We start from the raw sequence: 15,604 nt of genomic DNA, 5'->3' as shown, positions 1-15,604 counted from the left end.
CCTGTCCAATAAAGGCACAAAAGCCCCAAAAAATATACTAAAAGAAAAAAAAAATAAAACTGATTTCTAAAATTATTTGTGATGATTACAATCAAAGGATTTATTTCCCCTCATATAAAACCATAATTTCCATAACATAACTTGTATATAATGTAAACAATATTTGCTGAAGTCCCTTTTTTTGATTTCCAGTCCTGCAAACAAATGCTGACTGCAGTGGAATGCAAACAAGCAGAAAACGAAATGGCTAAAAGAACAAGATGTGACATTAAATCAAAGCGAAGCATTGCTTGGCATTTTACTGAGCAACGACTAAATCAGATCAGGAAATGGACACATGATGAGGTAATGCAGTGACCCAGGTGATGGATGACATATTGGTGCATAAATGAAATGAATGAAAGGGATAAAAAGGGTGGATGAATGGAGAGGTCTCTTACCCGTGGAGGAGGGCTGGGCCCGGAGCAAGTATGAGTCATCTGGGTGGGGCTCCAGGTGAGAGTGGGTGGAGTTTTTCTCCAGCAGGGGCACCTGGCATTCCCTGATCGGTGGAGACGGGCCGGGGGAAGGGTGGTGTGGGGCGGACGAGGAGGACGGAAGGGACGGAGGGAGCAGGGAAGAGGAAGAGGTTGGAGGGAGTGGGCGACCTGGAGGATGGAGGGAAAGAAAGAGGGGAGAAAAGGAGGTGGGGGGGGGGGGCGTTAGACAAAACAGATGGCAATGACTGACAGTGATACAGGGGCCTGTTCACAGAAGCAGCTTCACTGAGAAATCTGGATAGTGTTGTTTATCAAATGCAGAAGCCCCTAAAGGGTTGATTCATCCGAACTGCAAATAAACTAAATTTTCTCACTTTGCTCTGGTATATATAGCCATGTACATAGTTTTGGTTTTATTTGTCTGGGTTTTAAAATACTGTAGCTGTCTGAGATTCCTGCCTCCAGCTCAACACAGAGATGAATGGAAATTACTGGAACTGTCAACATTTTTCATTGTCTCTCAATGAAATTGTTCTGGTGAAAGTTGTGGAAGGTGTGTTTTGTGGAGTATCCAGACCAGACTAACTGGAATAAAAATTAGCTTTTGAATTTTGATTTCTTTTTTTGTGTTTGCATAACTAGAAATAAAAAAAAAGAATGATAACTTAAACTTATTTTTCCTTTTTTAATAATTTGGTTGAACCACCCCTTTAAAATTGGGAACATGGAATGATGTAAAACCTGCTGCAGGTAATCCAGTTAACTCGTGAGTAAACTTGCTTCTTGGAACAGCCGCCTGGTAACAGCAATGTAAAGCAGTTTTGATACGAACACGAAAGCTTGCCGAGACTGGAAAAAGTCAGCATGAAGACAGATTCACACAGAGACACATATCTTCTAAACACATTAACGAGTGACAAAGAAATCTTTACTTTTATTTAGTTCTTCCAACAACAACCAAAAACCAAATGATTTGCTGCACTGAGGACAGACACAGCACAGTCTCTGCCCCACAAAATAAGTTAGTGACAATACCAAGACAATGCAAAATACTAAAATGTACCATAACTAATCTATCTAAAGTTTACACAACGCTACTGGTCGCACCAGACCAAACGAAGCCATAACTGTAAAACTCTTGAGGGTATTTCAGAAGGTCAAATAGTGATATAAGATTTGGGATAAGAGGCTCTACATCCATTGTATGACTGTCCTCTACATGCGTAAGACAAGAGGAAGTTAACAGCCGAGTCTTTAAATAGTAGGAGCCATGGGACACGTGGACACAATCAGGCTGTCCCATACACCAGAGAGAGAAGAGAGGGATATAGAGAATTCACTCTACTCTCCAAAGGTTTGGAATCAAGGACAAAGACAAATCTAATAAATTCTATTTAGAGACGGCGCAAAATATAGAATAATTATGTCTGCCATATTTGCAGCTCAATCAATCAACAATATGGTAAGAATGAGGCCACCGAGTCCAGCCAATCCACCCAAGGACTCAGGTTATTACAACTCTTAATTAGATAGTCAACCAAAGACGCTTTGACACACTGATAATCACTTATTTTCTCCTGATTCCATATTCAAAATGTTAGCCCCGAGCGCCAGAAAAGTTTGCTTTAAACAGCTTCACAAATAAACCTTTTTTTTTTCTCTCTATTCCTCAGTCATGTCTCGTGCTTCGCCTTCCAACACTGAATCGTAAGGGGTGGGAGGGGGAGAAAAAATAGGCTTGCTCAGCTCTAGTTTTACAAACTTCATCTTTCTTTCACAAAAAAAAGGAGAAGTTATAATGTCTTGCCTTTGAGTGAGGCACTTCTGCTTTCATCATACTTTTTCTTTTCATACAGACAAAAAAAAAAAGAGTTGAACAGAGGAGGAAAAGGAAAGAAAAGCTGTGAGATTTTGAAAAAAACACATATATAAAGTTTGCTGAACATTCATCATCATACTTTTTTTTTCTTCTTTTTTTAAACTTTTTTTCTCCTTTACTTACTGACACTTCTTTAGAATACAGATGTGGTGTGATTGTAATTTGACAGCTTTCACCTTTCCATCACAGAGTATTGATAGAAATCAAAATGTGTAAAGGCCATGATAGATGGGCGGACTCTTAGGCGATAGTGCGATATTGCTTGCATCAGGGAAACAGTACCTCGGGGGCTGAGCGGGATCAATGTAGGCATCATTTAAAAAAACACAAACTGGTTGGACACAGTTGTTGTATGCTGGCTCAAAATGGAGCACATTAATCATGGAAAATATACGTATCCACACGAGACAAGGTGTCAACGTGGCTTTATAGAGATGCATTTGATAGAAACAGAGGCAGAGTGATGCCTCTGTCCTGCTGTCCAGACTGTTCCAGCTTAGAGTCTTTGCGTCACGGAAACCAGAGCTAGGATCGATCCACAGCCCCACGTTAACTACACCCCAGAGAGATGCCATCCTTGTCTTCTGTTTAGGTATGTGTGTGTGTGCGCGTTTGTGTGTTCGGTCAATCTCATCAAAGCAAACAGAGAAAAATGGATAAACAATGGCAAAGTAAACACTGTGGCCAACAGGAGGGAAAAGGAAGAGAAGCAGGAGAGGGACAGTGAGAGATGGATGGAGAAGGGGGAGAGACAACAAGGTCACGGGGGTAACCAGGGGACTGGAGAGAGAGAGAGAGAGAGAGAGAGAGAGAGAGAGAGAGAGAGAGAGAGAGAGGGAAACGAATGGAGGAAACAGAGGACAGTCCAGAAGCTATGAGCTGACAAAACTTATTGCCAATAAAAAACGAGAGAGAAAGCAATAGAGGAGGGTAATTAGAAGGGGAGGAGGCAATAAGACGGGACTGAATAGTGGAAGATGGAGGACAGTAAAAACGGGATGAAGGGGTAAAGAGGGAATAAGCCATGGACACATGCACAAAAAAAAAAGGAAAAAAAAGCTGCTGATCTTAATGAATCAATCATTCACTTCAGCTGATGGCGAGAATGGATCTGGCTATTTGCATATTTCACAAGGCCTTTAATGAAGCTATTGGTGACAACAGGCAATGGAAAATATGTGTGTGTCTGTGTCTGTGTATGTGTGTGTGTAGTGGCACACCTTAACGATTGTTTTATTGCTATTGTATGTTTTTATTACGCGTGTACACAATTCTGTGTGTGTGTGTGTGAGCTTGTGCAAATAAGGTTATGTGTATGCGAGTGTAGTTATTAATATTTTAAATCACTTTAATTACGAAAAAAGGAAAAATTGCACTAGTTGGCCAAAAGCAATTAAGGGAACTTTAATCTCCTTAGCAATTATGCTGTGGGGCATCCTTAACTCAGTCATTTCTGCCCGCTACATTTCTAGAAAGGTCAGTGGAAATTGCTTTGTGTTATTAGAACAAAGACTTGGCAATGAGCTCACTTGGTTCTCTTGATGATTTGTTCGTTGCCATCCTTCAGCCGCCTCCATCTGTATACATCTCTTAATCCTTCTCTCTGTGCAAGACTCTCACTCTCTGAATCTACAGTTCTCTCACAAGTGTTGATTAGTGTGAAAAATAAGTGTATCATGGGGGAAAAACTAAGCATCCTAAGACTGTAGCGCTGTATTAAAGGCATTAGTGGAGTCCCTTGATGATTTGATAACAATGTAAAAAGAAACACTATCGTCATTAGTTCGTTGGGTGAGCACCAGGCTTTGACTTGATTGTGAGTCATGCAAGTGTAGGGGCTTTGCCTGTTGCTGCGCTACTGTGTGTTCCCATTGAGTCATCTCAATATGAGTTTTTTATAATCTAGCGTTTCTCCATGAAGCGATTCTTTACCATGCACTGGCATTACACGTCAGACATAATTCTGCTTGTTGACTCTCCTCCTCGTCTCTATTTCTGTCCCTCCCTCCTTCTCTTGCCTCGCTCCGTCCATCCGTCCACCCATCTGGCTGAGGTGAGGAGTGGTAGGCCGAGGAGAGCGGAGTGGAGCGAGGGATGGAGCGACAGCTGGAGCCCAGTCAGACAAGGAGAGACAAATTACCCCTCTAACGAGAGCCATTCATCATCTCTTCATCTCTCCCTTCTTTCATCCCTCTCTTCCTCCACACCTCTATGTGAAATACAGTGCACCTGGATGGCAACTCCAGGAAACAAAAGAAATAAAAAAACAAAAAAACAACAAAAACAAAACAAAAACACATCGATCCACCATACGACTTTACACTTGATGTTGTTGTCATTTAGTCGCTACTCATGCAGCTCGTGCTGCTAAGCCAATCAGCACGTGCTTCTATTAAGATGACGGAAAAATAACGACGAGGAGAGGGGGGAAACAACAAGATAAGAGAGATGTGCAATGATTGAATGAGCGGCGCGCGGGAAAGAGGGAGGAAAAAGTGACACACCCATGCTGGCACATGCAGAGACTCATTACCATGGCTGCTGTCAGCACAGATGTTGGACTGAGGGGGAGCTGTCAGTCAGTGTGTGTATGTAAGTATGCATGTGTGCGTGTGAGTGTGTGTGTATGTGTGATAGCGTCTGACAGTGATCTGAGGGCTATTTAGTGATGACAGCTGCTGACACAATGGGCCCTTTTCTCTATTTATCTATACAGTGCAGTCTGTCTCCTCAATCTCATCTCTCTTCCTGTTCCCCCCTCCTTCCCCTTCTCTGAAATCATCGCCTCCTCTTTCCTTCTTATTCACTCCTTTTTAATATTTCACATTTAGCCTCACTGTGGCAAGACGCACACCTGTTGTTGTCTGTATGTGTGAGCAACAAATGGATGCCGCTGCCTATCCAGAAATGGTCCGAGTTCATCCGCTTCATACCTCGAATGTGTTCTCCCACAACCTCCCTGTCTTTTCTTTCCTCTTGTAATCAGCGTCACAGCAGAAAATGAGTGATAAAATGAGTAAAGCGGGAAGGGGAAAAATGAGAGGATGATTCAACAGACGTGTTTTAATTAATAAAGTTGGGCTTTCACAGCCTAAAGAGATGATTGTATCACTGGCTCTTCCTTTGATGTGTAACAGAGTGTCTGGGTTCTTCTCTGGCCTAGAGCTCTCCTCTGCTCACGCTCAGTTTCTCTCTTTCATCTCGCCTGCATCACTCCATCGCTCCACAACTACAATGGCCCTCTTCCCAAACAGGCTGATCCTCCACACACACACACACACACACACACACACACACACACACACACACACACACACACACACACACACACACACACAACACACACACACACACACACACACACACACACACACACACACACACACACACACAACACATCCTACAGCAGAGGCTGAAGACGCCTTCTGGCTGGGAAATAGGTGCTATACAGACTCACAGCGTCACATTGTTTTGTTCTATATTCCGGCGTTTCTCGATTTCATTTTGAATATTCCTTCCAGGATCATAACAGAGGCTCATCACTACTATTTCAATCGTTTACTTTAAGTTAGCTTTTAGGAAACTACTTTTTTGTAATTATTAACTTGTAGCTAACTATTTCAACCATTCATCTGTTACTTTTAGTTATTTTAACCATTTATCTATTAGCCTACTTTTAGCTAACCATTTTACCCACTTATTACTTTTTAGCTATTTCAACTTTATCAATTACTTGAAGCTAAAATTTAGCAACCTACTTTTTGTAATTATTTATTTTAACTAACTATTTTAACCACTTATTTATGTTTTAGCGATAAAATCAAAATCATAACTGTTAGCTTTTTCAAATCAGATCAAACTTTACTGAAGTGTGAGGTAACATTAACCACTGGTTGAGAATCACATGTTTACAGCAAATGATGTTGGTATATGTGATGATGAGCAGAGCAGAGAGAATATAGGTGAAAACATAAAGGCAGAAAACCTCAAGAGATGACATTTGCCAATTAATTTGTTCCATCTTTTCAATCACAGAATCAAACCATCAACTGCACCTCCACTGAAGATGGCACTCAGTGACTGAGGCCATTCAGAAATAATAGGTTCTGATGATTAGCCGCCTCTTAACAATATCTTTTGACCTTGATATAATGTGGAGTGCCCAGGAATAATACAGACCCATTACATACTAATATCAACAGAACTTTGGAAAGATAGACAGGGTGATGATGAATTGAATGGCAGCGTTCTTCTCATCTAAACATCGAGAACATTCACAAGGCTGTAATGTTCACAGAGACAGAGACAAACCTCCAGATTTCTTTGAGAGTTGTGACGTGGTAGATGACCAGCGCCACTAAGGCACTCAAAGTGCAAGATAGTACACTACACAGTGCCGCAGTGGAAGAACCCCACAGCGTGAATTCTAACAAGACATCATCTCTGAGTAATTCCAACATCTAGTTCACTAGGTCGTTCCCCACTCCTCTTCTCGCTCAAGTGCCTGGTTTTTTATTTTCAGAAGAGCAGAGATGAGGACAGACACAAGCTGACACGAAGCAATGCACTCAACCCTTTGACCCAGACGCACAAACGCAGCCCAGCACCTATCTGCATCTGCTAATTGAAATATGCCTCCCTGTTGCTGGGAAATGCAAGTGTGTGTGTGTGTGTGTGTGTGTGTGTGTGTGTGTACACGTGGCTATACATAGCATTAGGATGCTACAGCACACCCATGCTGTCCATTGTCAGATATGTCCACTGCGTAACTTGGGGCAACCATGGAGGCTGCATTACCATATAAATTACATCCATGTTGTTGGTGCTGCTGTGGATTGATGGTATTGTTATGGATTCTTCACATTGGACCCTCATTGAAAACAATCAAAATAAATAGCCTCCTCCTCCTACATAAATGCACGCACACGCACGGATGCATGAGCATGCACACTCGCTTGTAACTGCACGTGCGTATATACAAGCATGTGCACGTGAAAACACACTCAAGCACACACAGACCCTCAACCCCAGGTGCAGAGAGATAGACACTCATCCTTTCAGCCTTCCATTACCTCTGAGCATGCTCCGTAACGACTGAAAGGAACACATCTGCAAAGGGGGAAATGTCTGTCCGTGTATGTGTGTGTCTCCATGTGTGTATTCACAATGAGAAACTTGCAAAACCTGTAATAATACATAAGCTTTTTACTGCTGCTGTGTTCAATAAACAACCCAATTCCTATTTATGAATCAATTTGACAGCAGCAGAAAAAATTTAATTGTAAACTTCAGGGCAGAAAAAATAATAAAATATAAATCAGCAACAAAATAATAATATATACTGTAAGGTATAACATAATAATGGAGTAACAACGACCGTACAAAATTATGTCATTTCTTGCCACAGAAAAGATGCTGGAGTTTTAAAAAAATACCACCCAATTATTTCCAAATTTGTTATTCGAATTATAAAATACAGTGACAGCAAGTGTACAATGCCAAAAGATAAAAAAAAAGAAAAAAAAAAAGAATATATTTAAGGGCCAAGCTAAACAATTTTTCCACATTAAATCTGAATGTCTCACATTGCTGGAAGTAGATTTTATGGCACAAGCAAGACTGCTTCCACAGTCTCTCACTTGAGAGAAGGGTTGAGAGTCACATATGGACAAGGTCTTTCATGAATGGAGATGGCACTTGGCCTCGACACGCAGTAAAAACTAACAAAACGACACGAACCTGCTCGCAAGCTTTGCACAGACCTTCTCAGATTTATATTGTATCTGGAAGACCAATATCTGTATGCATGTTATCTTGACTGCAGAAAGCTTTTAGATGTTGCAGGGTGAAAATCAGCAGGGTGAAATGCTTGGAAAGAGCTTTTCCTCCAATCTTCCATGCTGCTGAGAGTTTAGTCACATGAACAAATTTGGAACTACGGACTGTTGTGGACATGAATTAGGGAGGGAATATCTTTCATATAAAATCTTTCAGCACAAAATTAGATTTCACCTGCTTGTCATGTAAAAAAAAAAAAAAAAAAGGTGAGTTACAGTTAAATTTAAGATAAAAACCAGCTTTGATTAAAGCTGTAATTAATGTTTACTAAAAGATTAAGACGAGGGTGCTAAACTGTTGTGATAAAGATAAAGGTAAGGATTTGGAAAGAAAGAAGCTTTGCCAAAAATTAAAAGTTAATTCACTATTCAACACATCTTCAGTAATTAGCACTTAAATATGAGTCATTGAGGCTTAAATGAAATGTTTACACCTAAATTTCCTAAATAATGTCTGATAGTTCCAGCTACTGCCTGTTTTTAATCATATACCCCGGCACACAATCATTTTATGGTGGATGGAAAATGTTTTTCTTTCCACTTGCAGAGAACGCAAACTGCATTTGCATTTTAAGATAGGCCTCATTTCATCAAATTTTTGGGATACAAGGCTCACGCAGAAACTACACTACCCACAGTCACTCAAGATCTGAAAGAACGACAGTCATCAGGAATCAAATGCATATGGAAATTACCCGCAAGAGGTAGCGTGAAAAACACATACGAGTGCACAGGATGCAGAAATATAACACATGTAACATACAACATACTGTAAATACACACACTTTCATATTCACACAGGTGCCTGCACAAATAGCTACTCAACATAGCAGGGCTCCACCGAACAAACCTGCAATTGCTGTGGTTGCTATGACAATCTAGTTTCGTAAAAAGCACGAAAGGAACAGGAAACAGCTGAAAAACAAAGAGAAAAAAAACAAAGAAAACAAAAAAGATTTGACAGAGAAAAAAGGAAAGAACTGAGGGAAGAAGAACCCTGGGAGAAAGAGGAGATGGTAAGTGATCCGGATCCGGATTTGCCAGTTTTCGACCTTGTGCAGTCAGAGATTGCGTTTTGTATTGTAATCTCATGAATAAACTCGGTTTGAGTAAAGTCTCTTCTTTGTGTGTGATGTTACATTATGTGCTTGGGTGTTGAGTGTGAGACTGAGCTTGTGAGGCTGAGTCAGCAGAGTCTCCTTTGACGATTAGCAAACACAGACATGCGCACACGCATACGGAGAGTCCCTGGTATCCTCTACATTGGGATCAGCCAAAAGAGGGGTGATGTATTTAGAGCCAGTGGATAATGACTGTTCTGTGGCCTGTTGCAGAGAGAAACCTCTCCTCTCTTTGATCTTCTGCAGTCTCTATTTATAGCAACAACAGAAAAAAAAAAGGACTGAGAGCTGAAAAACACCGTAAGCCACATTATATTCCCTCTAACTAGCTTACTGTTGAGCATTGCGCTCTCACTCTCTCTCTCACTCTCTCTCTCTCTCTCTCTCTCAAGGTGAACAGGATGGAGTCTCCACAATCTGGGCCACATTTGCTGAGCCTTTTGTGCCTTGATTCAGACGCACTCTGTGCCTTAGAGACATGTGTGTTAATTATCAAAGCAGTTTTCCTGACATCTGAGGTACGCCTTGTGTGTCCATACCTTTTATGCAGGTGATGCAATAACTGCTGTTGATTCCCCAGGACTCACAATGACTTACATTTGTGAGGGCCATTGTTGCAGGTATAATTTTCACCTTTCAACAACAGTAGCTGTGGCAAAGCAAAGTTAATCAAACTGGAGCTCCTGTTAGTTTGTGTATGGACAAATACTTTCTTTTTTTTTTTTTTTTACTTTGTTGTCATTTTTAGTGAATGCTCTCTTTTGTTGAGGCGTCCACATTAAGCTGGCTTGAATTTTTTTTTAAGCAACCTTCCTTTGTGTAGCTTTTCATTTAACTCTTTTTAAAAAAAAGTTTTATATTTTCATCCATGCTCGTCATCAGTATCAGAATGTGCTTAGGAGGCGGACCTAAGTCCTTGATTGCATAATTAGCCGCTGCCTTAGTAAATCAGATGTTAATTACATGCAGATTGCGAGCTCAAACAGAATGATGGGAGTAGCACAAATTTGCACCTCGTTTTCATGGAGGTAACATAAATCTGGCCTGTTATCTCCCGGCCTCCCTCCTTTGTGTTTGTGAGTGTGCAGAGAGGAGACGAGAGGAGAGGGAGGGGACTGGAGATTACCATGCATATCTAGTCCCTTTGAAGTAGCTGCTACTTTGGTCATGGATTGCTAAGTGGATGTGTGTGTGTGTGTGTGTGTGTGTGTGTGTGACGGGGATAGGCTGAGTCACAAGCCTCTGAGGCCCACTGTTCATGTGGTGAGAGAAAATACTAAAACCCTTCATCTCCATATAGTACATGTATAAGAGTATCCATCTTTCTATCTATCTATCTATCTATCTATCTATCTATCTATCTATCTATCTATCTATCTATCTATCTATTTTTTCTACAAGAAGATGCAATCGTCATACTGAGTTACAATTAGCACAGCTTGCATCAGCTGACATCAGCTGACTCAGAGGAATATGGAAGTCCCCATGCTGATGGACCTCACTTGCAGTTGTGCGTCTAGGTGTACGCCTGAGTGTGTGTGTTTAGGAGCACTTGTTTGTGTGCCCATTTTGCACAAACACTCTCTTGCAAACGTGATGCAACTCTCCAAGGCACTACCTGTAAACCCATTCAGCTCATAAACAGTTGTGCCCAGCCAAGCAGAGGCAAAACCCTTTACTAGGCACTGGAGGAGACAGACAGCCCAGTCAAAATGCTTAACGTTCGGCTATTAGTCTCACCCCCTCGCTATGAACTACAGACCTCGGAGACAAATATTAAATGCTAATCTTTGTAGGACGAAGCCAAGTCAGTCAGTTTAAGCTGAGAGCGTTGAATGAGATTTTTAATTACTGCATGACCTGGGGTATATTAGCGCATATTAATGAGGATCATTAACCTAGAGGTAACTAAGACCCCTCCTTCTTAACTACAACTGATAGCACCTCTGCTGTCTTGACGCTAAAATATCAGTGTGTGCATATGTTTGTGTGCGCGCGAGTGTGTTTTTAAAGAAATGTTTCACAGATGGCTTATTCCATTCTTTGTAATAAACTGCACGTCCTTGGTAAAAGTAAATAACTGGAGTCAATGTCCTTTCACACCTAAGGAATTATACGGCTGAAAGCCTGATCTCTTGACCAACAATACCCAGTGCTGAATACTCAATACCTTGGCTTGTAACTTTTAATGTCTTATCGTTCCTGTTTGTTAAAAATGAAGGATGAAAGGTGCAGGCGCTGTAGAAGAAAACATTTTCATCTTGTCTTTTATGCAGCCTCAGACAGGTGAAAAAAAAAAAAATTTCAATGGGCAGCAAGTAGCTACAGCACAGAGCAAAATGAAAGATGAGCAGAAGGAAAGAACAATTTCAATTGACATATGTAAAGGTAAAGGTAATTTCAATGGATAAAGAAGAGGAGAAACGGGGGGAAAAAAGGAGGAATTTTCTAGTCACTACTTTGACTACAAGAGGTTGAGGCAGATCACAGCAGCCCACTCTCCACCTCCTGCAGTGTAAATGCCACAGATGATAATGACGTCATCCACCCATCGTTTCTGTAACACCACCCTCCCCAGCCCTTCCTCCAGCCACGTGTGCCAGCTTCAGTCTTGTAGTGCCATTAGACCGCAGTCTCAGTGGTATAGAGGCAGACGCTTTTATCTCAGAAGAGGGCGGACCAGCCGTATTTGGCTTGTAACGTTTGCTCAGCACACACACACACACACACACACACACACACACTCACAAACTCATTCACTCGCACTCTTCTTTATCTCTTACTCTGTCCATTTCTCTGCACTCTCCTGTCTCAGCAGTTTATCCTTTCATCTTTACATAACTGCGCGGTCCCTCAGTGACCTGCTCTAAAAGTAGTTGTTCAACAGTATACACACGCAACACTGCTACTCTGCAGTGCAGGGACCCATCCACCTGAGCCTCGTGTCCCACTCCAACTCTTTTCTCATGTCTCAGCTCATGTCTATACACCAAGTGGAATAATAATAATAAAAAAAAATATATATATATCAATGTGATAGCGAGCACAGGGGCCAGTGTGAGGGAGATTCAGATGCTCTGATACACACATTGGGCAAAATATAGGGCAACACAGCAGAGGGAACAGCGCTCCTCGCAGTGAATCTAAAGTAAGAATGAGGGCCATGTTGTTGAGAGTTCTGGGTGGTTACATGCACAATAGGAGCAATCACTTGAGTGGGCTGTTCAGTCTGGTGCTGGTATGGAATAATGGGGCATAATACTGCTCTCTGGTAGCCATTTATATTACATAATCTGATGATAAGTGTAGTATGGCTGAATGCACCATTTAGTGTTTATGCAGTGTTTGAATTTAGACTATGGCAAGTGGGGCCGTGGTACATTTTATGTAAATTGTGTGTCTAAATGTGTGCGCCTGCCATAGTGTGTAAGTGTGTGTATGCATCTTGCTTCAGTACACTGTGCATTAATTGCCATTCCCAGTGGTCGTCAAGAGTGCGCAGGACTCCTCTGGGACATCTGCACCTTCATTAGACTCTACTGATCATCACGCTGCAGCACCAAGAGAGGGCCTGTTCCCCTCTTTCATCACTCCTTCTTCGCTTCAGTACTCCCTTGCCTTTCTCTCCCATTCTGCCAGCCCTCTGCCTCGCTTTTTTTTTTTTTTTTTATAAGTTGCATTATCTCTTAACCAGACCCTGCAGTGTTGTTTTCTTTAAATGTTATCTTCATGGCATTTCTGGCTTTATTAGGCCGGTGCAGAGAGCAGGAAAGCAAGGACTGGAAAGAGTGTGAAGAATCGAGTGAGAAAGTTCTAGACTAGATGGACTTCAACACAGCCGCTGTGTGCTCTGTGCCCCCCCCCCCCCCTTTAACCGCTGCTCCACCGGGTACCCTGCTCCCTCAATTTGTAATGGCTTATGAGTTCACCGCCTCCCCTCTCATCTGTCAAAATTTCTGTCACTTTACCCCCTCCCCACTTCTTCCCCGCCCTCATCTTGCACTATCTTTTGCATTTTCATTCCCATCAGCCCTCCTTTCATCATTATCTCTCAGTTAATACTTCTCACTGTCTCGATCCCCAGCGCAAGTGGTTCTTACCCCCAGGGGGTAGGTTCGCTAGCACTCCGCAGACCCCCACAGACATGTAATGCACCCCATGCCCCCCCATCTCCCTCCCCTCCCCTTCGACTCAGCCCTCCTCTCTCTCTCTCTCCCCTCCTTTCTCCGCAGTGGATGAGAGACGCCAGCTGGAGGAAACAGAGAGAAATGGGCCCAATTACAGCATTGGGAACTGAAAGTTGGCTAATTAACTCTAATTCGCTAACAAACTGCTTTTTCACCAAGAATCATCTCTCTCTGTCACATGGCACACACATGCACGAGAAACCGCATTTGCATGCGCTGCCAAATAAAAAATGCACATCCACACAACTGCAGGTACACATGCACACACAAAAAAAATTACCCTCACTCCCTTCCCATCTATACACACACACACAAGCTCACATGCCCACACAAATGCGCACGGACCCACTTGCTCAGCTGTATTTACCGCAAGGGCAATATGTTGATTACGTTAGAGTGGCTGATTATTGCACAGTGACAGTAAAGGAAACAAATGTCTTTCATAGGCAGGCATCTATCTCAGCGAGAGGGCTTCTAGCAATAGACTATAGCAGCAAATGACTGCGCTGTATCCTGCTATGACAGACAAAAAATAGAAGAGGGCAGGAAGAGGAAGAGGGGGGGGGGGGGCTGATAAAGAGAAGAGAGTGATTGAACAAATGAGGTTCAGGGAGAACAAAAAGAAGTTAGCGGAGCACCAGGTGGAGAGGGGAAAACAGATGAATAAAAGTTGAAATAAAAAAAAGTGAATGGATGGAGGGAGAGGATTAGATAGAGTGAGAAGATGGATAAGGCGACTCTCTGGGTTTTGTACTGATGCTGTGAAACAGTTTTCCCTTACAACAGTATAATGGTGGTTAAAGGCAAGAACAATAGGTTTATCTAGAGTGAAGATGCTATCTGGGGTGAAAAAAACAGACACACACACACACACACACACACAAACTCTCCCACACACAAACACACACAGGCTGTAGGATGTTTCATTACTTGTGCGTAACAGATTGTATGGGAAATTATAGTGTAGGCGGAACTTAGACCAATAAGTTTGTCAATGTTGAATTATCAAAACGGGTGTCCAGTGGGCACAGCTCTTCTGAAATGCCAGTACACACACACACACACACACACACACACACACACACACACACACAGATACACAGACACACAACACGCCATTCTTAGTGAGTCAGGATATCCTCTCATCCCCCTCAGTGAATCGTGAAATCCTCCTGGCATTACCAGACACGATAAGAAGCATCTCGCATACATGTGTGTGATAAAACACGTATGTGAATAGACAGCACACACAGTGCACACACACACACACACACACACACACACACACACACACACACACACACACACAAACACACGTACACAAAGACATACACGCTCACACATTTAACACCTGACCACAGAGCAGATGGTTTGAGATGGAAAAATGCCACTTCTCACTTCTGGCTGCACCTTTCACTTGCACTCCATCATTCTCTCTCCCTCAATCCTTCCTTCTCCATCAACTCACTCTTTTCTCTTCCAATAAGTTTCTGCTCATAGCTTTTTCTCTACGACTCTACCTTTGTCACCAATTCCCCCACGATGACACTGATAGTTACTCCTCTTCCTTTATCGCTGTGTTTCTGTGATCCACCTTCTTTTCGTCTTCCACTTGCTCCATCTCTGTCCCTCTCACACCTCATTAGTGATGCTAATACTCCATGTAATAGAGGACACCATTCACAGTGTGTGTGTGTGTGGGCGTGACCACACACACTCTGGAAGGGACTGTGTCTGGGAAGGGGAGATGAGTTTTCCCCCTCTGATCCCATTTCTCCGTCTGGGCCCTGCTCTCCTTCTTGCTGGGAGAAAATCCGATGGAAATGCAATCACAATCAGTTAGGGTCCAGACGAGGATGGACACACGCACGCAGGCACACACACACAAACACACGCATACACACACACACACACACACACACACACACACACACACAAACTCTATTCCACTCCTGCAAGGGAGCCATGCAGAAAATTGTTTTGGACATGGTGATGAGGAGAGGAGGGGGTCTGGGGTGTGGTGAGGGGGGACTTTTTAATTTACATTTTTAATGTAAAATATCATTCAAAGAGGGAAAGTTAGGCATCCCATTATACCGCG

At 42.4% G+C, this 15,604-nt stretch overlaps 1 protein-coding gene across 12 annotated transcripts in view; it reads right to left on the bottom strand.

Annotated features, from left to right (window-relative positions):
- Positions 1–15,604, bottom strand: part of tenm2a (teneurin transmembrane protein 2a) — a 214,887-nt gene that overhangs the window by 64,840 nt on the left and 134,443 nt on the right. For 9 of the 12 annotated variants that reach the window (XM_056382479.1, XM_056382482.1, XM_056382485.1 and 6 more), the window contains one exon: positions 441–647. The exons of the other annotated variants lie outside the window; for them this stretch is intronic. In XM_056382479.1, coding sequence (XP_056238454.1) covers positions 441–647 — 207 coding nt within the window. The remainder of the gene's footprint in view (positions 1–440; positions 648–15,604) is intronic. 12 annotated transcript variants of the gene reach the window in all.

Source organism: Seriola aureovittata, chromosome 8, assembly GCF_021018895.1.
Source record: "Seriola aureovittata isolate HTS-2021-v1 ecotype China chromosome 8, ASM2101889v1, whole genome shotgun sequence".
Taxonomy (NCBI): domain Eukaryota; kingdom Metazoa; phylum Chordata; class Actinopteri; order Carangiformes; family Carangidae; genus Seriola; species Seriola aureovittata.
The sequence above is the reverse complement of the archived record's forward strand: the minus strand, read 5'-3'. Positions and strand labels throughout refer to the sequence as shown.